At 40.3% G+C, this 22,111-nt stretch overlaps 1 protein-coding gene across 3 annotated transcripts; it reads left to right on the plus strand.

Annotated features, from left to right (window-relative positions):
* The first annotated feature begins 3,017 nt into the window (after nucleotides 1–3,017).
* On the plus strand, nucleotides 3,018–22,024 carry adad2 (adenosine deaminase domain containing 2). Of its 3 annotated transcripts, XM_027277223.1 has the most exons (10): nucleotides 5,518–5,629; nucleotides 10,170–10,296; nucleotides 11,424–11,466; nucleotides 16,816–16,944; nucleotides 17,214–17,364; nucleotides 17,852–18,022; nucleotides 18,239–18,441; nucleotides 18,753–18,984; nucleotides 21,415–21,547; nucleotides 21,711–22,024. In XM_027277223.1, the coding sequence occupies exons 4-10, from the start codon at nucleotides 16,845–16,847 to the stop codon at nucleotides 21,819–21,821; spliced, it is 1,101 nt and encodes a 366-aa protein (XP_027133024.1). In that variant the 5' UTR covers nucleotides 5,518–5,629; nucleotides 10,170–10,296; nucleotides 11,424–11,466; nucleotides 16,816–16,844; the 3' UTR covers nucleotides 21,822–22,024. The 3 variants fall into 3 exon arrangements, with proteins under 3 accessions (XP_027133023.1, XP_027133024.1, XP_019127683.2); XM_027277222.1 differs by lacking the exons at nucleotides 10,170–10,296; nucleotides 11,424–11,466 and adding an exon at nucleotides 3,018–3,130 and having other exon boundaries at nucleotides 5,480–5,629; XM_019272138.2 differs by lacking the exon at nucleotides 11,424–11,466.
* The last annotated feature ends 87 nt before the right edge of the window (nucleotides 22,025–22,111 follow it).

The following is a 22,111-nucleotide window of genomic DNA, read 5'->3' on the forward strand; positions in this document are numbered from 1 at the left end:
GCCGAGTGCGAAGCGGCTGGGATGAGAATCAGCACCTCCAAATCCGAGGCCATGGTTCTCAGCCGGAAAAGGGTGGAGTGCAGTCTCCAGGTCGGGGATGAGATCCTGCCTCAAGTGGAGGAATTCAAGTATCTCGGGGTCTTGTTCACGAGTGAGGGAAGGATGGAACGGGAGATCGACCGGCGGATCGGTGCGGCTTCTGCAGTGATGCGGACTCTGCACCGGTCCGTCGTGGTGAAGAAGGAGCTGAGCCGAAAGGCGAAGCTCTCGATTTACCAGTCGATCTACGTTCCTACCCTCACCTATGGTCACGAGCTTTGGGTAGTGACCGAAAGAATAAGATCGCGAATACAAGCGGCCGAAATGAGCTTCCTTTGCAGGGTGGCTGGGGTCTCCCTTAGAGATAGGGTGAGAAGCTCGGCCATCCGTGAGGAGCTCAGAGTAGAACCGCATCGAGAGGAACCAGTTGAGGTGGCTCGAAGAGGAAGACCCAGGACACGCTGGAGGGACTATATCTCTCGGCTGGCCTGGGAACGCCTTGGGGTCCCCCTGGAAGAGTTGGCAGAAGTGGCTGGGGAGAGGGAAGTCTGGGCTTCCCTGCTGAAGCTGCTGCCCCCGCGACCCGACCACGGATAAGCGGAAGAAAACGAATGATTTTAATCATTTATGAAAGTCTTACTATTTCTTTATAAAACACTTCAACAACTTTCATATAACTATACACTGTCCAAAAAAAATAAAATTAAAAAAACAATATTCAGAAATGCAGATATTTTACCACCCATGAATATAAAGCTCAACTTTTAGTTGCAACATTATATGTAAATGCCACAATGTTGCAGGTATTTGGGGTATAACCACATCATGCTGAGCTTAACCCAGACGCACACATACTATGGAACATGCTGCAGTAGCTGAACATGGTGGATATTAGAGGGAAATCAGGTTAGTGTTAATTAATGTAAGTTAGTACATCATTGTGACAGTCGAGCATCAATAACAATCCTCGTCATCTGTGCTTAGCTGTGTTTATTTCACACATAAACACACACATGCACGCACAATCACACTTTCACACACACAATCACAATAACATATGTTTAGAAAAATTGTCAACGGGCTCAATATTTCAGAGTTTTGCTTATCCATATTCCAACACAAAAGTTGTGACAATGTATTTGTCCCTGAGCAGAAGAAAAAATACTAAATACTAAAAAAAAAAAGAAAAGAAGAAGAAGAGAAAAAGAAAGACTCAGATAGAGAAAGAGACAAAGAGAGGCGAGTCAGAGACAGATAGGATAGGTGGTATTTAAACAGAAGATGACACGTGGGATAGGTTCCATTGTGCCTCATTCGGCTCTCTTGAGATGGGAGTGACTTAACATTTCAGTCTCATGTGACACACACGCACACACACACACGCTCAGACATATACACACACACTCGCTCATAAGAAAGTCTCATTTGGCTCAGGGGAGACAGATATGAAGGCTTCATCTTGAGGTGAAGGGTAATAGAGTTCAGACTTGAGTTCCACAGTGATCAGGGTAACATTTCTCTACTGCAAATAACACCACACACTAATACGCAGCTTAGAGATGTGTGTGTTTGTGTGTGGGAGAGAGAGACAGGTTTAATTTTAACAACTGCAAACTCATTTCACAATGAGAGCTTTTTCAGCAAATGCTTTTGGTGTTTATATAGGTGTGAATGAGTGTGTGTGTGCCCAGTGCTACAGATTTAAAATTCATAAAAATCACCAAACCATTCTTTTCCTATTTGCTTATTTACTGCATCTATACATAAAACATGACAGACCTGCTTTTCATTTCCTCCCATTTCCCACATTCAATCTAAATTCCATGGAAATAGTGACATCCACACAGATACTGCAGTTTAACTAGAGGTTTTAAACTATGAGATTTACTCAGCGGTGTAGCAGACATGAGTGGACAGTTCCCTGCTCATTTCTGATTTCATCTTATTCTACTTTGAATTCATGCCTCTTTTGCAATCAAATATTTATTTATTCATTTTCCCCATCTATTCATTGACAGCCACTTATAAGTATCGTGTGTGAACAAGTTAATGACACCATTATAATAGTTCTGTACACCAGTGTGTCAAAAAGCCAAAAGACTTTTGACAGGAATCTGGAATTAAAGATCAGAAATGACTCCCTTGTGTGTTTTATTTAATCTTTGCAAAAAGTATCAAAGCTGTCTACAGAGTCTACAGTTTAGTTCAGTTGTTTCTCACCCTGACAAGTGAATCTTCCCATAGCACGTTCTACTTTAGTACTTTTTGTAAATGCACATTCCACTTTAGTACTTTTTGTAAATATGTAAACTTGTGTTTCCCTCCTTGATTCTATTTTTTGCTGCTGTTAACAAGTGAAATTCCCCGTTGTGGGATAAATAAAGTATTATCTTATCTTATCTTATCTTATCTTATCTTATCTTATCTTATAATGCAAGTCTGACCCTGATCTTTAGTCTTAAAGTCTATCTCAAGAACTCCTTGTACAGTTTGCTACCCAACTCTCAACAGGCACTTGTTCCAGCTGTGAGATAGAAAAATTGGAAACAGAGCATAAGAAAATACAGTACTTAAGAAAGAAACTACAAAGGCTTCGCTTCCCTGTTCCTACTGACAAAACACCCATGCGCAAAGCAACAAACGCATTGATTGGCCAATGTTGGCCCATCACAAATTGTACTTTTCCTATTTATGTGCCCATTATATATTACAGAAAAAATGTTTGTGGTAACACATTGATGAGAGAAGAATCAGCTCTCAGTAACATAAACTAGAACTGGTCTACAATGTTAAATGATTTAAATGTTCAAGACAAATCCTAAAGAAAAGTCTATTTCCATTCCAGTTCAGAAAGTTTATTATTTAAGTATCATTATTCAATTCATAAATTATTTCTTTATTTAAACTAAATATACAGATCAAACTAAACTACACATAATATCAATAAACAAACTTTTCATTACGTCGAGTTTCGAGTCCCCAACACGTCTTCTATACGGCTCTGGATTCAGTCTGACGGACACAACCAAGACTTCTTCGTCTCCCCCAGCGTTGAACAGCGTATTTAAACACTGAAGACATAAGACTGAAGGTAAGCTTCACAGAAATGTGACCACACTTTATTTGTAAGTGAAAATCCTTTAACCTCATACAAAGTCGTCGCGAAATGTTTGTTTCACCTGGACAGGCGTTGTTGGCTAACATTAGCTTTACGTTACTGTAAAGGTTGGAGACGACAGAAAGAGCTGGCGTTTAGTTACTGCTTTCTTGTTTTTTTGTTGTTGTTTTTTTGTTTTTTTACATGTGTCGTTAAATGTAACGTATAGTGATTTTGGTGCTTTTTGACAAAGCAGCTAACAAAACGGGAACGCTGGCTAACAACCTGACATTCAGTTAGCTTCAATATTATAAGGCTGCCGCTCACGTGTGTGTGTATATATAATCTTTCATGCATAGTCTGTAACAGAAGCATGTTATGTCACACTAAAAATAATCCGTGCAAAACGTGAGCTTTAAATTTAATTAAACGAGGCTTTGAGGCAGAGGAAATTCCTTGATCATTTTTTGTAATCGAGTTACTCGAGGTACTCAAGGAATCGTTGCAGCCCTAATATAGTGGACAGTCAGGTGAAAATATGACGTTGTTATCAAGGTCAGAATTTAAATAACAAAGGGATATTGTTCAGCTGTCAAAAACATGAGACAAATTGTTTGTCACATTGAAAATGGTTGCTCTCCTGTCCACTCAATTCTAAACATCATAGCAAGTTATAGCAAAAAATGAATGATTAATGATCCATCACAGTTAGAGAAGCTTTTGACCTTGCGATATCTTGTTTTTATATTACTTTGAATGAACAGTATAACTCATACTAATACGTTTTTCACTACAGCAGACAGCAAACCTGAGCACCTTTGTGTCAAAGCAGCTTCACAGTCATCAACTAATGCAGAGAAGTGCAGGAGATAAAAAGGAACAAGTTTTAAACAGTTTAGAGTTTATAAAGTATGCAGCAGCACTGTGAGGACACATAGCAGGTTTCATAGAGGAGATACAGACTGCAGTCTGTACTGATAAATTACAGACACTCTCTCTCTGCTGCAGTCTGCATCACAGTAACATTACAGTAACACTAGATTGTTTGATTTGTATTTGTGTTTGTGATTATAACTCAATGCAGCATTCAGTATATCAAATAGATCATTCATTTTCAATTCAATTTTATTTGTATAGCCCAAGCCTTGGAGGGCTTTCCAATCTGTACAGGGAGTGACACCCTCTGTCCTTAGACCCTCGGTTCAAATGAGGAAAAACTTGCCCACAAAAAACCTTTAACAGGGAAAAAGGGTGGGAGAAACCTCAGGAAGAGCCACAGAGGAGGGATCCCTCTCCCAGGACGGACAGACGTGCAATGGATGTCACGTGTACAGGACAAATCAACACAAACATATTGTACAATTATAATGACTGACAAAATGACAATGAATCACAATGAATGATAAAATGACCACAGTAGCAGATATTGTAGCAATAATGACAGTAATAATATGTGTAGTGGACGCCGTGCAGGATCACAGCAGCAGCCACGATCCTCGAGAACCTGCTGGACGACAGAGCACAGAAACTCCGGGGAGGTTTGGTTAGTAACTTGCATTAATGAGACATGTCCACAGATGGTGAGAGAGAGAGAGAGAGAGATTTCAGTAAGGGAGATGTGACTGCAGCTTCAACCAATACCGTGCCTGGCTAGGCATAACCCATCATCAGGAAAGCTCAGTTTAGAACAGTTCATGTAAGAAAAATAATGTGCTCAATACGGATAAAATCGTGAGCTTGCTGTGGAATTTAGAGTTGTATAACATTTAATAAGAATGATTTAAGTGAAGTTATTTAAATATTGTTCCTGTTTCAGCATAATATCTAAAATAATTGACATCATCTTACAAAGTTAGCCGTTCAAATGATTTTCTTTTTTAAATTATTTTGGTATTCACACGAATACGGGTGGCCGTGGCTTAGTGGTCGTCCAATAACCCGAAGGTTGGTGGTTTGATCCCCACTCTCACTGCTCGAAAATTGGAAGCTGAACTGATAGCTGGTGAGGTGGCAGTCCATCTCCTTGCCATGGCCAATGTGCCCTTGAGCATGGCACCGTACCCCCCAACATCTGCTTCCCGGGCGCTATGAATTGATGCCCACCACTCCAGTATATATGTGTATATGGCATCTGTCACTATGTGTGTGTTCTTGTGCATGTGCATGTGTGTACAACATAAATAATTAAGTTTTAACTTTTCGGTTCAAGGCCGCGCAAAGTAGAAATGAAAAAGGAAATCCTGGTTCATTTGTGAAATGAGGCACTTTGATTGGTTGATTTTACAGACACTGTTACAGGCTGCAGCCCTTTGACTGACTTCATTTGTTTGAATTGATCCTTAGGTTGCTTGAAAGGCATGGCAGACCAAGGAGCGTTTAAATACAGCCCAAGAAGAGGTGCTCCTAGTTTTACATCTCTGCCAGACTATGAGCCAAGCTGGCATCCTCTCAAGCCTCGGGTCCATCTGACAGATGAAATCCTTGATTATGGAGGTAAGGTGAAAAGGTGGCAGTGATGTGTTGCAGTTCGAGAAAACACACTGTGTTTGATAGATGGAGAGATACCTTATTGATCCTAAGAGAGTAAGAAATTCTAACAAGAAGAATACTAATAATCATGATGATTAAGAAAGTAATCATGATAATTACCATTCACAACAAGAATATAGGAAGAATCACAAAGATTATTCAGTTAAAAAAATTCAAAAAATCGATGATTAAATTACATTTTCGGAAGTTTTTCAAATGAATTGAACATATCTCAAGTCCTCATGGAGGCTCCTCCAGCATCAAGGGTCATAAAGACAAATAGCAGCTTCTCTCTCCAGACTTTGAATGAACTCTGAGCAGGTTTGGAGCCTCTGCACAAAACAACAATCTGTAACTGTTGGGGATGTAATGATGTATGGTGACACGATTAAAAATCGTGACGATTCGCACCAGTTGACAGAAAAAATGAATCGTGATTCTTCGCGATTGCGAGACATAAGTACTTTATTTTCTTTTTCTTACATTATCTTTAGAAAAAAGGGGGGAATAACTAAGGGATGACCTGAGCCAGCCCTAACTTTAAGCTCTGTTGAAAAGGAAAGTCTTAAGTCTATTCTTAAAAGTGTTGACCGTGTCTGCCTCCCGAACCCAGAATGGTAGTTTGTTACACAGAAGAGGAGCTTGATAGCTGAAAGCTCTGGCTCCCAATCTACTTTTGGAAACTATAGGAACCACAAGGAACCCAGCGTCCTGAGAGCGCAGTGTTCTAGAGGGGTAGTAAGGTATTATGAGCTCTTTTAGATATGATGGTGCCTGACCATGAAGAGCTTTGTATGTAAGAAGAAGAATTTTAAATTCTGTTCTAGATTTAACAGGTAGCCAATGCAAAGAAGCCAAAATGGGAGAGATGTGATCTCTGATCTTGGTTCCTGTCAGAACACGTGCAGCAGCATTCTGAATTAGCTGCAAAGTTCTAAGAGACTTATTGGAGCATCCTGATAACAAAGTAGTCCAGCCAGTAACAAATGCGTAGACTAGTTTTTCTGCGTCTGCTTGAGACACGACGATTAGGTTTTGGCAATGTTACGTAAGTGGAAGAATGCAGTCCTCGAAATTTGTTTTATGTGGACATTAAAGGACAGATCCTGATCAAAAACAACTCTAAGATTCTTTACAGTGGAGCTGGAGGCCAGGGTGATCCCGTCTAAAGTAACTAAGTCTCTAGAAAGACAGTTTCTGAGGTGTTTGGGTCCAATTACAAGAACTTTAGTTTTGTCTAAATCTGAATTTAACATCAGAAAATTGATAGATATAACCATTCAACTTGTTCTGCCCGTACAGTAAGGACAAATGATTGGCTTAAGGAAATGGATAATTCTAAGATGACTGGCGCTGTATTACTTGATTTTAGTGCAGCATTTGATGTCATATATCACAGTCTACTCATAGGTAAACTAGAATGCTATGGGTTTAGTCCAGTCGCCATCCAATTTATCAGAGTCAGAAATACTTTAATAATCCCAGGGGGAAACATTGTCCAATATGGACTGAAGCCTGGACAGCATCCTCCTCTCTGCCACGGTCGTGGTGTCGAGTGTCCAGCTCCTCCCCCACGACATCACCAGCTCTCCTGATCAGTTTATTGCTCCTGAAGGCTGCACCATTGGTGTGTGAATGTGAATTAATGGTTAGCTCCTAAAAAACAAAAATGATGAGCAGTTGGCACCTTGCATGGCAGCCAATGTCATCAGTGTATGAATGTGTGTCCTGAGCATTGCCCGGCAGATGTTAAAGGACCTCAGCCTCCTTAGGAAGAAGAGTGTTTCTTGTCCAGTTATTATTCAAGTACCCCCCCAGGTACTTATAATCCTCTACAGTATCCACAGGGACCCCCTGGATGGAAACAGGGGTCACTGATGTTTTCACCCTTCTCAGATCCACTATTAGCTCCTTCGTCTTTGTCACATTGAGCTGCAGATGGTTCAGCTCAGTCCAAGTGACAAAGTTGCCCACAACAGTCCTGTATTCACTATCATCATTATGAAGAGTTATCTCACAGGAAGGACGCAACAGGTTTATTACACTGGCAGCTGGTCTCATTCTAAGGTCTTGGATTGTGGGGTCCCGCAAGGGACCTGAGACCACTTTTATATGCTATCTTCACAAACGATTAAGCGAGATTCTTCCAGTTTAGTGGCACACCATTTATGTGCAGATTTACGTGCCTCTTGCGTTAATTTGCGAGTCCGCTGGCTATACCATGGTGCTAACCTCCTTTGTTTAATTGTCTTCTTTTTCAGAGGTGCAATAGAGTCTAGAGTTGTTCATAATGAGCCTGTAGTACTATCAACAAGATGATCTATTTGTGAGGGGCTAAATGAAGCAGACAAGTCCTCTGCTACATTGAGACAAGGCATTGGATTCAATACTGAAGGAATTACTTCCTTAAATTTGGCTACAGCACTATCGGATAAACATCTGCTGTAGGAGTTTCTGCAAAAAGGCTTATAGTCCAGTAATATGAACTCAAAGGTTATTTAAAATAGTCAGACAGAAGAGGATTCTGTGGAAAGACTATTCGATGGTTAATTTCGATGCCATATGAGAACAAGATCAAGAGTGTGGTTCAGACAATGAGTCGGTTTATTTACACTCTGACAGAAGCTAAAAAATAAATTGAATCTAATAATGAGGTAAATGCAGGACTGAGACTATCATTGTGGTTGTCCATGTGAATATTAAAATAAAATCACCTACAATAATTACTTGCAGTTTGAAACTTGCAAATTACCTAATGCAAATTCAGATAAAAATTCAGAGTAAGGACCAGGAGCTCGATATACTGTAACAAATAGAGTTGGCTGTAATTGTTACGGGAATTTTAAAGAAAAACCCTTAAATAAGGAGGATCGGATTCAAAACATCAAAGTTTAAGTTGAATTTATTGTTCTTGTACAAGAGGAGCGTTTCACAGTGTAACACACTAAAGGGGTTACAGAGAAAAAGGCTCCCTGAGGAGCGTTGACAGTTGGTTCTTTGAGGAACATGAGTATTGTAATGGCTTGGAGGAGTGGATTCATTTAAGCTAACATATTCATCCTCCTGCAGCCAGGTTTCAGTGAGACAAAATAAATCAATATCATAATCGGATATTAATTCATTGAGTAAAACAGCTTTAGAGTCCACATTTAATTCTCTCATTTTGGACTGTTGGAGATGTTGATTTAATTTTTATTAAGTTTTTATGATGAATTCCTCTTCTGTTTGTTTTATCTTTAAATAATGTAGGTGGATGGGGGACAGACACAGTCTCTATAAATCAAATCAAATAACATTTTATTTGTATAGCCCAAAGTCACAAAGTACATTTGCCTCAGAGGGCTTTACAATCTGTATAGGGAATGACACCCTCTGTCCTTAGACCCTCGGTTCGAGTGAGGAAAAACTTGCCCACAAAAAATCCTTTAAAAAGGGAAAAAAGGTGGAAGAAACCTCAGGAAGAGCCACAGAGGAGGGATCTCTCTCCCAGGACGGACAGACGTCCAATAGATGTCACGTGTACAGAACAAATCAACACAAACATATTGTACAGTTAGAATGACAATGAATTACAATGAATAATAAAATGATTACAGTAGTAGTGGAACCTGTGATAGAGATAGAGATAGAGATACACAGTTGCACAGCAGCAGCAAATCAACTAACTATAAACTGTAATGGAGATATGGTAGCAGCCACAATCCAAGAGAACCTGCTGGACGACAGAGCACAGAAACTCCGGGGAAGTTTAGTTAGTAACATGCATTAATGAGACATGTATGTTTACAGATGGTGTGAGAGAGAGATGGTATGAGAGAGGGAGAGGGTGAGGGAGAGAGAAGGACTGGGTGGGCAGCTGCTCTAATGGAGGCGCAGAGAAGCGTGTAAGACTGCAGCTCTTCCTGGTCTCAACTCTGGGTTGTCACGGTTTTGGTCAAGTAATAAACTTGGCCAGGTTTCTAGATATGAGAGCTGCTCCATCCAAAGTGGGATGGATGCCGTCTCTCCTAATGAGACCAGGTTTTCTCCAGGAAGGTGTCCCAATTATCTATGAAGCCCACATTGTTTGCTGGACACCACCTCGACAGCCAGTGGTGAAATGACGACATGCAGCTATACATGTCATCACTGGTCACATTGGGCAGGGGTCCAGAGAAAACTACGGAGTCCGACATTGTTTTAGTGTATGCACACACAGATTAAACATTTATTTTAGTGACCTCCGATTGGCGTAACCAGGTGTCATTACCGCCGACGTAGTGTATTTACGTTTATCTTTAGCCAGCAGTTTTAAATTAGACTCACTAACCCTACAAAACCAAGAACTGCAACTGTTCTTTTCAAAATGATGGTGCAGAAAATCTAAAAATATTTGTATCTATGTTTGATTTGTTAACTCTTTAGCTACTGATATATTTTTAGGGTATGTTTCAACATTTACATCCATGCAGGCATTCTGAGAGGGCAGTGTTAAATTTGGTCACTGTTTATGTTACTGTTGCAGGAACAATCTACCCTCTTCTGGCAACCGTGACCAAGTTAAAGAGGCTTTACTTTCTGGGAGAGATGACAGGCCCAGAATAGACAGGACTTCAACCCAAAAACCTAAAGACATCCTATTGGGAAATGAGGTAAATTGACAGCCATTGACATTAATGGGAAATATATACGTTATTATCCATATATGTAATATTATTATCCAGTTCAAAGCCATCTGCAGCACAGTGTAACTTCAGCTATGAACAACAGAAATGTATTGTCAGTGTTAAACTCTTCCACAGTCCTTGTCTTCTTATTTCTCCAACAGTATGTTTACTAGGGATGTGACTTTTGATCAAAAACACTATTTGAAATTCGCTAAAAGCTATTCGAAATTCGATTAGAAAATCGACAGAACCCCGCCCGCCCCCACCCACACACCCAAACGCGCGCACACATGACAGACAGGGTGAAAGCGGTAACGGTTTAATGAGTCAATAAACAATGATAAACAAATAAATAAACTTCCATTCACATCACATAGCCAACAGTCTCAAACAATAATATAGGCTTCCAATTTTATTATTTATATTTACTATTATTTACGTCTGTTAGAAGGTACCGCGGGTGAAACTGCCCGTTTAGGGAACGATATTGAAAGCGCTCGAACAGAGTAGAAAAAACCTAAGACATATTTTTGTTTAGAAAAATTAACATGTCGACGTGGTCGGGATGGAGACGGGTACGCAGCCTATTGACAATCAGACCGGCTGCGGAGAACACACGTTCCGATGGAATGCAACACAGGTAGGCGGCCCCTACCTGTGTTGCATTCCACTTCATTTTCATTTATCAAAGTAAATGAGGACCATACGGAACTTTTGCTACCTCGCTGCATCTCTGCATCACACTACACGTTACCGATTGCAATTCTTCTTCTGTTATTTTGACTACCTTTACTGTACGATAGCGGCACCCTCTGGCCGAATTAATGCAACAGAGTATGTTAGGAACTAGGAAACGCCTTTCCGTGCTCATTTTTTTTAGTGGAATGCAACGTAAGCCAAAACGGCATTCGAAATTACTATTCAATATTCGAACTCGTCACGAATATTCGACTATTCGAAAATCATGTCCCATCCCTAATGTTTACATGTACTGATGATGTCTTTGGTAACATTACACTTTCCTTAATTAACACTAAAGAAGTAGGTTTAAGGTTGATACGAGGAGAAAACTAGAGTCAATATTTTTACCAGAATTGTTTTGTGTCTCCCAGGATAAAGACTCAGATAAGGACCCAGCTGTTCTCTTTGTATCTGGTATGTCACCCACTTCAGTCACAAGAACACTAAAGTTGCAGTAGTAGTAGTAGTCGTTCTGTGTGACACCTGCATTCAATAGCTAATGCTTGCCTGGATATGCCAAGAAATAACATTTGGATTAGTCCAGAGTGCTGCTGCTCATCTGGTATTCAACCACCACAAGACTTTCCACAACACTCCACTTCTTTGTACACTACACTGGCTTTCTGTTGCATTTTGCATGCGGGTTTATGTCTCTGGTGCTGCTGTAGTCTGCAGCATTGGTTCCCAACCTAGGGGTCCCATCCACCACCAGGGGTTTGCACGACCCTTTAAGGGCTGTAAGAAAACAACTAAACGACTAATAAAGCAATGACAAGGAGATCAGGTCAGTAGAGTCATTACATACATTTCAATACAGACTGAAAAAAATCTTTCAGACCTCAATACCCCCCTTAAATGTAAGAAAACAAACAAAACAAGCTTACTGGTTAAAGGTAATTCTGAGATTTCTTTCAAAATACATTAAATATGTTGGAGAATAGTTGGTAAAAACATGAAAAGACTTTAAACGATATGTTGCTGAAATGTGGAGTTAGAGGTTCAAACAGTTTGTCACCAGTTTTCAGTCCAGGTTTTTTTGCGCGGTCCTTAAAGGGTGGCTCGATGACACGCTGAGGCTACCCGAGTAGGGATGCAAATTATCGATTAATTCATTAATCGTTAGATGATTGACCTTATCGATCGATTAACGATTAACTGATAAGCATCTTTTTCCTGAGAACATACATTTCTCACGGTGTCTTTAACATAAAGCAAAATATTTCTTATATACTGAATAAAAAATGCACGTTATATTCTTGAACTAAAGTTTTATTGTACCAGTTGGGATATGGTACAGATATGGCATTTAACCAAAGTTAATTCTGCACAGAAAATTGAAATGAAACAATTGTGCACTGGCTCACCTGTTGCATGTGCAACATAAAATATTTTTAAAGCTATACAATATGGGCTTAGCCTACACAATATTAAGCCTACATATAATTATCTGGTAAAGTACTTACATAAAAATCTTGAAACATCAGCAGCACCACTTATAATCTCCCTTGTTCTGAGTAAGGTAACAGTAGGATTACTAGCCCTGGAAACTTACAGTATCATGTAGTACTGAATACAACTTAAATCATCCCTGAGGAAGGTGACAGTAAAATTAGAGGACCTCTATTAAACAATTAAATGAAGATGCTACCTCTCCTGAAACAAAAACATTCCTGTCTTAATGTGTTTTCAATAGACTCCTCACTTAGACCCCTGTATTTTTGTTCAGGAAAATAAGCATATTAACATGGTCTGGAGTAAGTTGTGTGCGCAGCCTGTTTACAGTGAGGCCAGCTGCTGAGAATACATGTTCAGATGAGACAGACGTGTCTGGTATGCACAGATATCGTCGTGCCACATTTGCCAGCCTCGGGAATCGCCCTTCATTGACTTGCCTCCATTCCACCAATCAGGGAGTGGTGAGGGATCCTTGAGAAACATGTCCACTTCTTTTTCTATATCATTGTTGCAGCTGATGGTATAGTTTTCACCCAGTAGAAGAGTCATAGCAGAAGTGTGCTTCTGAAGTGCAGCTCCCTGGACTTGCACATCATCTCCAGTGGTGGCTTCATCTCTTGATGTGCAGCTCACATGTTCTGCCATAGCCAAGCAGCTTGGAATGAGCTGAGATCCTGCTTGCTGGCACCAGCAGTCCCAGGTGCTTAGGCCGTGGGTCCAGCATCGTTGCTATCATTGGCGTTGTTGATGGGAGGTCTTCAGACTCAACCTGTTAAAATTAAATAAAGGAGAAAGCTAGCATCAGAGTTTTATTTAATAAGGTTTGACATGACAAGGGTACTGTAACAACTGCATAAAAACGCAGTTTATACTGTGACAATGTGTCAGTGATAAGTATTAAGATATGCACCCCACAATCTGTTAATATAGAGCTCAAATGTGATGTTGATTGAGAATTTAATTAATTAAAGGCCATCTGCCGTCTTGAGGTGCGTGTTGATCAGACTGAATGTGATTGGGTACGTGTTGGATATGGACACCTCAGTATCTGGAGACATTACAGTAGTTGCACATTTGAGAGCCTCCAGTGTCGGCGCCATGTCTTCCATCAGCTGCCAGAAGTAATCTCTCAACTCCAGCGTCATCGCATCTGTAAGCTTGGTCACTGAGCGGTCTGATAGTACAGCACATATGGAAGAATTATCCTATCTTTATTCAAGAGCGCACATTTTCAGTTTGAGAGCATGATTTCTCCTTCTCGTGCTCAGATTTATTGTCCTCGTGCTCACATTTTATGCTCACACTCAAATCTAATGTGCTCGCGCTCAAAACATGTCCTGTGCGCTCAGATATTTTCTGCTCACGCTCAAAACATGTCCTGTGCGCACTCAGATATAATGTGCTCGCGCTCAAAACATGTCCTGTGCGCGCTCAGATCTAATGTGCTCGCGCTCAAAACATGCCCTGCGCACTCAGATTTTTTCTGCTCACGCTCAAAACATGTCCTGCGCGCTCAGATTTTTTCTGCTCACGCTCAAAACATGTCCTCTGCACTCTCAAATTTTTTCTGCTCTCGCACAAAACAGCACGTCCTCTCAGGTTGAAGTGTCTGCACAGACTGAAGGATGTCCCACCCTGCGCTTAAATTAGTGTGTTTCACCAGCCAATAGGGAGACAGCTAGAGTCTGGCCCAATCTTGGGTGTGTTCCGTCACGGTTTTTGGGCACTTCGCAGGGGCGGGTATATGGTCTGTTTGTAAAACTGCCTCTCTCTTAAAATACACCAATTTACCATAGTAGCCAGCTATTTGAATCGTCACCTATTTAAGACGCCAGTTTATTTATGTATAATTAATCTTAAATAGTCCTAAAAAGAGTTATCGTTGTTTAGACACCGTATGATTTCATTTATCGTAGACTGTTTCTAATTTCATATCAGCGGGATGTTTTACATACTATAAATACACCTGAAAGCATACCTGTGTTATGGTGGCCGAGGGGCTAAGTACACCGCCACCTGTTGTACTTTGAACCATGGGACGCCAGTTCGCATCCCGGCCGTTGGACTCTTGCTGCATGTCATATTATGATTTTTAATTAAAATTAACTGATTAACTGTTGTTGTGTTTTTAGCTCAGCCTTCTTGTTTTTGTAGCGTGCTTCCAGGCGGGTAGTTATGGTCGTTCGAGAAGGGATTTTATAACGTGGCTCCATGAAGTGTATTAACTCCCGAAATCCGTCGCCGTCAGTGGTGCTAATTAGCATCATATCTTTTTCATTCATGCCGCAAATCCTCTGAGTAATGCCCTCAGCTTTCCTGTCGTCGCATACTCGCCTTCCCATCAACAGTCGGCAGTAGTCAGTTGTGAAGGCAATGTACTTCCTCCCTGCAACACGGCTGCATGCAGGTTTTGAAGGTGGTACCTTAGCGAACTCGTAGAGCTGCTAAACTTAAACGTAGTACCGCAGAGTTTACATTGAGCATCTTTGTCATCATTACTTAGTTTGAAATGCTCCCATACTCCACTCCGTTTTGACCACCTCATGTTTGTGTGCCGGGTCTCTTGCCGCTCGCGAGAATCCCACGTTATGTTCAAGTACATTCGGTGTGGCCTAGATTAACAATGGCACCCTCAACTGGCGACACCATGACATTTCACTGAAAAAAACTCCTGTGGAAAATGGCCCTAGATTCAGTTAACCTAATTAATTTAATTTAATCGATTTAATTCTTTTCGACAATTAACCGATAGTCGAATAACCGTTTACATCCCTACACCTGAGTACTCCTCCACCCCTAGCAGAGAGATGGAGATTAATTCATCTTGCTCAGAGTGTTTCAAAGTTAGTCATGTCACCAAGTTTCGTGTCGATAAATCAAGGCATCACAGAGATATTGGCCCATATCCTGCTTGGCAGCTTTGCCGCCGATTTGGATTGGCTGTTATGGCAAAAGAGTTTGAAGTTCAAACATAAAACTTCAACCATGAGCTGAAGACCATATCCTTCAAGTTTCATGGAAATCAGACAAAGTGTGTGCCCTCTGTAATCATAAGTGTGTGTTTGACTAAATTCAAAATGGCCAACAAATCTTTATGCATGTATTACACAGTCCTTTAGCAAATGTACTGGGATGGCTGAGAGTGTCAGTCAACACTGGAATCAAGGTTAAAGTCCAAAGAAATATGATATGAGCAAAAATGCAATTTTGTTAATTATAGCGCCCCCTAAAGGTCAAAGGTCACCAAAGTTGTTGGGCCTCTCAAAGAAGTGGTCATGAGTCTGTGTTAGAAGTTTGAAGACAAAACATACTGAGATATGGCCTCACTTCCTGTTTGGCGGCGTCACCGCTGAGTTTGATTGGCTGCTATGGGCAAACGGAAGAGAAATTAAAAAATCCACCTGATAACTTTTGTGCGGCTTGGTCTGAAGATTCTATGTGTCAAGTCTTGTGGAAATCGGACAATCTGTGTGACCTGAAATGCTTTTTGATAAAATGCAAAATGGCGGAAAATCCAATATGGCGCAAATTGACGTCATAGGGTTTGTTGAACTCGACTTGATCCAAGGATTCCAATGATACCTCATTTGTGAAATGTGGATCAACGGGTCCAAAGTTATGAAGCTGAATGCACTTCAAACTTTGACGTGTTGGTGGCGCTAGAGAGTGCAATGTACGGGCATGACAATTCTTGAGGTTGACCGTAAGACTGTCGTGTGAAACACACTGTCGTGTGTGAAATACCTGTGCCAAGTTTCAAAACTTTTCACCATGGCATTCTAGGGGCTATAACTCAGAATGCTCAAGCCAAGACCCTCAAGGCAAGGATGGACAGTAGTAATGTCAGCATACGTATTTAAAAAAGAAAAGGGAAACCATCATCACATTTCTGGTTGTTCATAGAGGTGAGGTGAAGTATATGGCATGACTAAGCAACAGCCTAAACATACAGTTTTTATCTGTGCTGCTTTACTTTTTTCACAGCTCCAAAGCTGTGATATTTCCAAGTCAATATAGAAAACGAACTATTAACTAACACTGAGTGCAAGCACTGCTTCTTCTCACTCATAATTTAAAAAGGCTTTCAGAACAGCACTTGCATGCTTTTGTTCAACATACAGATTATATAGCTGTCTTTTCAAATTAAATCAATTTTATTTGTATAGCCCAAAGTCACAAAGTACATTTGCCTCGGAGGGCTTTACAATTTGTACAGGGAGTGACACACTCTGTCCTTAGACCCTCGGTTCGAGTGAGGAAAAACTTGCCCACAAAAAACCCTTTTGTTTTGTTGTATCTTTCTTCTAGCTTGGCGAACTGACTGGCACAAGGATCACATGGCAGTAATAAGTAGCATGAAGTTTGACAGCCTCCTGAAGATGTGTCCTGATTTCCATGACTCTAAGAGCCACATGGCAGCATTTGTCCTGACAAGAGGTAAGCACCATTTATTTATTTATTTATTTATTTATACTGTGTGTATATAGATATATATATATATATATATATATCTATAATAAAAATATAGATATATATATAGATATATTTATAGATATATATATAAAGTTTTAATGTATCATATTTTTCAATCATATAGCTGTATTTATACACTTAATGGAGTGTTTTTTTCTGTAAGGGCCTAAAACTTCCACTGTTGTTAAATATGCCTATAGTTAAATGCCCTTCACACATCTTTCCTCCATTAGAAGTGTTGGATACAAGGGGTCATCCATGTGAGCAGTACAAGGTGGTGGCGTTGGGAACTGGCCATTCCAGCTGCACGCAGTGGCTTTGCTACAATGGAACGATGGTCCATGATTGCCATGCCATTGTCATCACTAGACGGGCTCTGCTAAGGTACAGAACCACCTCATGCAAACTTCAATTCAAGTTACAGAGTAAGCTGCGTCATCCACTAATCAGATTATCAGATACCCTTTGATTTAAATGTTTAAAGTACAAATATGTTTGCTAAAGCCATTAGCTTGTTATTATTGCACTAGTCTGTAGCATGGAGCCGTTTCTATGTAAATTCCAATTTCTTTTACTATTGATGATACCTCATATTCTTATTTAACCGCTCTTTAATTGTCAGTCAGGTTGAAACGTTGGTGACTATACAGAATCAAGCTGCTGTTGCAAGTGATTCCAAACTTTTGAACAACAGGCTACATTTCTTAATAAGATTTGAAAATAGGGAATGAATTCATCATGACTTTTCATCAGTTATTACAGTGGGCAGCCTAGATCAACCTCAATCTGTCATGTACTGCTGATGGTGCTTTTGGTGCATCAAAGTGCTGATGTGCCTCATTGAGAATGGTATTTTCTGGCTTGTGTTCAGGTTTCTGTACAAACAGCTTTTGCTGTTCTTTGATGCTGTTCCAGAGGCCAAGGAGAAGTGCATTTTCGAGAGTATTGCAGACAGCCACCAGCTTCGGCTGAAACCCAAAATCCGTCTGCATCTTTACACCAATCAGTGTCCAGAAGGAGCAGCTGAAAACTTTTGCTTCAAGTGTGTGTGTGTGTGTGTGTGTGTGTGTGTGTGAGAGAGAGAGAGAAATGCTCTTTTTGAGTTATTACATTATATTTTGAAACAAAACTTTTGTACATGATTTTCGTAATATCTGTGGTTTACATTTCACAAGAAGTGAAGAATTTTTGATACAGTAAGTAAGTAAGAAAGTACAGTATTGTGCTACAGTAAAATACATGGTAATGTTCTGTTTAGGGACCCTTGGAAGAGCAGTAGACTGCAGTATCATGCTGACGGCCTACTGGTCCCTGCAGTCTACCTTGACCCAAGTCTGTGGGCTGCCAAAGTCTGCTGTGTGTCTGCTAGTGACAAGTTGTCTCGCTGGACTGTCACTGGGGTTCAGGGTGCATTACTGAGCCACTTCATCCAGCCACTCTACATCACCAGCATGGTGCTAGGTAAAGAGCTTCAAAGTAATCATTTAACATTTTGGGAAATCCGTTTAATTAACTCCCCATTGGACCATGTATCATTTCATCATTAATGACATTAGCTTCCTATTTAGCATGTCAGTTTTCTCAAATAATAAACTCAGTGAGAAAGTTCCCAAAATGCCAATTTCTTTTCTTTTTATTTCAGGTCCCACGTTATCTTAAAATGAGTAAAGCGAAGCTCTGAAAGTAACTGATCTAATGTTACATGGATTCATTTCTTTATGTTTGTGAATTCCTGACAGATAATGTTATTTTTGATTATTGTGTTTATTTAGGGAACCAGGGGCCTTTGAAAGAAATGGCTGATATCACCAACAAGCGACTGGGTGATGGGTTGGAGGCCTTTCTGCCGCCATTCTACACAAAACACGACATCTTTTTTGTTCGTGGTAACTACGTGGGGCCTCCTGGTGTGTCCCTGCAGCACAACAATCTCAGCATCAATTGGTGCCTTGGAGACAAGGACATCGAAGTTCTGGACAGTAACATGGGCTATGTTACTGACGGGTAAGATGCAGATGCATTGTACAAGAAGTTGTGGTCTTTTCACAAACTGCATGATGTTGAAATTTCACTGATTCTACAAAGTGAATACACTGTGCAGTAATTTGTCCCTGCATCAAAAATGTTGGACCAGTATGATGTCCTGTACTGTAGCAGACAGTCTTGACCAGACTAAAGCTTCACCTCATGCACTCCTCCTACAGCCAGTTCCAGCGATGGAGTAGAACTGCTGGAAGAGCCTGATAGTTTGCTTATTTGACAGTTTGAAAAAAAACGAGGCCTGGGGCTCCTGCCATCTCATGGTTTTAGAGCTGCAGACAACTGCTGATGACCAGTAGCTAGAGTGTGACACAGACGTGGCTCTCACTGGAGGCTGCATTGTCCTTGAGTAGAGATTACAGACAAAAATAGATTTGAGATCCAGCTTGGTGCCCGCTCAGCTTCTGTCCTGCAGCCTGAACTATTAATTTTAGGCAGCACTGTAATTTAACGTGGCAGGTTGTGCACTGCAGCATGTTCCAAACAATAAACTATGAATTGACAAAGAATCTCCTGAGAAAAGAATAGAAAACATTTAAGGCTAAGAATACAGGATAAAAAGTGTGCAGGGGGAGGTGAAGAGGAATTGAAAGGATAGCAAGAATGTCTCCTGAAAAAAACTTCCCAAATTAAAACAAAAAGAGATCACAAGACTATTTTAATTTAGTGATGTAGAAGCTGAATGCCAATTATTCCTAGCTTCTCTTCACTATGGTTTTCACCACTGAAGCAATTAATTGTTTCCTAAAAACCTTGGCTTGTGCCAAAATCTCTGGAGTTCTGCCAAGTCAAATCCATTATATGTGGAATGTATTAGTAATAAATAACAAAGGAAGCTTTGTGTGGTATGAGGAATACAATAAGCAAGTGATCTTGGAACAGACCTTAGAATCATTTCATCAGTCACCCTGCACAGCTGTCTGCTTCTGTCAAAGTTGTCATACTTAATACCACCTCCAAAACTTTGTCTGTAAAAGACACTGGGCTTCCCACTACTGGTCAGCTTCCCAGGGGTCCACTCCAGGGTTTCCCCCAGGAAGTTTCTTAACAGTATCAGTAAGTGATGCCTGCGGGAAACCCTGCCATCTCTCACTCAGCCAAACCACATTTAACATTTATGCTGTAACAGCGCAGATGAATCGTTTTTATGTTCTACACAGCAGAGCTCCTGAAGCAGAACTGCATACTCTAAAATAATGTTGGAGGTGAAAACATTGTAAAGAGTGAGTCTCTAAATGAACACACATTTGACAGCTTCTTTGTGTTTCCTTTTTAAAATGTAAAATGCAGTTTTCCCTCAATATTTGACATAGTACAGCAGTCTTCGAAGTGTAAGGCGCGCCTCCCCTAAAGTCCTCTGGCCCAAGGGAGGTGGGAAGAAAAAAAAAAAAAAAAATCTTACAAATATATGTGTCTCATCACTCATAGACATATATACATAGACGCAGCATTGAGCGCTGAATCGTACGTCGACGTCGCCGCCATATTGGATCGGGCAGATCTGCCGGTAAACTAATACAAGGAAATGGACTGAACTTCATAAAGCGCCTTTCTACAAAGTTCTTTAAGTTAATGTCTCTTATACACCCATTCACACACACACTAATATATCTGGGAAACAAACAGGCACCAAAAACAACGTATGTAACTTTTAAAGTGATGATTATAAATGTTTACTCCTTATGTAAGCACCAAACCAACGTATGTATTTTTCTAATGCTGAGTGTTTACAGCTACTAATGTGTGTAACACTGTTACTGTGATGATATATATTTATATTTAACATTTAATCTGTGTCTATAATAACCAGATCTCTGCCCCTTTCCTGTCTATCTTCGGCTGGCCTATCGATAAAAAGCCATAAAGGCCAAAAAAATACAATAATAAAATAATAATAATAATAATTAAAAAAAAATGTTGTTATCTTCTGCCACTATGAAAAACGACCACACTGGTGAAGACATGTTCATTATTAGTCTGGCAGAGACAGGGCCAGGCTTGGGTCCTGCCAATAAGGCGCGATAACTTTTGGGGCTACTCGGCCTGCAAACGTCGGATGAGTGAACATGTTTAAAAAATCAGTTGAGAAGTTAAATTGTGTGAAGTTGAAAAGTGAAGATTTTTTTTTAACAAAAATGTGTTTAAATGTATTTAAATATGTTTAAAAACACACAAAGATGTTAAAATGTGTTTTAAAAAGATGTTAAAAACAGAACAAAGATTGTGTTTTAAAAAGAAATATTTGAGCACATTCACAAATAAAGATATTTAAAATGGAAGGGGGTTGGAGGGGGCGTAGCTGTTTTTGAGTTCTCTTAGGGGAGGCCCACTATCCCACACTTTGAAAACCCCTGACATAGTATATTTTAAATACACTAACATTTTTTTTCCCAGCTCCCCCACTGTGAGTGGACCTGGCTTCTCCAGCAGACTTTGCAAGAGAGCCCTCTACAGTTATTTCCTCCGAGTTGCACAGCTGGCTGGGCTCCACTATCTGATGGCTCTTTCCACCTACCACAATGTCAAGGTGTGTGTTGAGATATAACATATACATGAAGGCTTAGTGCTCAATCCTAGAACAGTGCAATAGTAAAGTCATGTGTGGTTATCAATGTGTATTTGGTTCCTAACGTGTTGCCATTTGTACACAGTTGTGTTGGAGGTATTGGTCATGGTTTGTTGTTTGGTAGGTGGAAGCCGTCATCTACCAGACAGTCAAAGATCTGGTCAAGCAGCGGTTTCAGAGCAACCATGCAGGTCCCTGGAGTTCAAAAAAGCTGGTGGACTGCTTTAACACTTGAATGTGCTTCCAGTAACGGAACCATACCACAGGACCATGTGGAAGTCTGTCCAGGTTCCTCTTGAGATTCTGTTGTTTGTTGTTGTGTGTTCTTCACTAATTAGCCTTAACAGTAATTCTTGTTGTGTTTTATGTATAATATTGTTGTTCTCAGTTTGTGGAGGTGTTTAGAAAAATAAAAGAGACCTCACTGTTGTGAACCTGTGAAGTAGTCCATTTTAATGAGTTGTGGGTGGAAAATCATTGGTTAAAGGCTAACATGTTTTTGCCCTGTCAGGTAGCATTAAGTAG

This window comes from Larimichthys crocea, unplaced genomic scaffold, assembly GCF_000972845.2.
Source record: "Larimichthys crocea isolate SSNF unplaced genomic scaffold, L_crocea_2.0 scaffold97, whole genome shotgun sequence".
Taxonomy (NCBI): Eukaryota; Metazoa; Chordata; class Actinopteri; family Sciaenidae; genus Larimichthys; species Larimichthys crocea.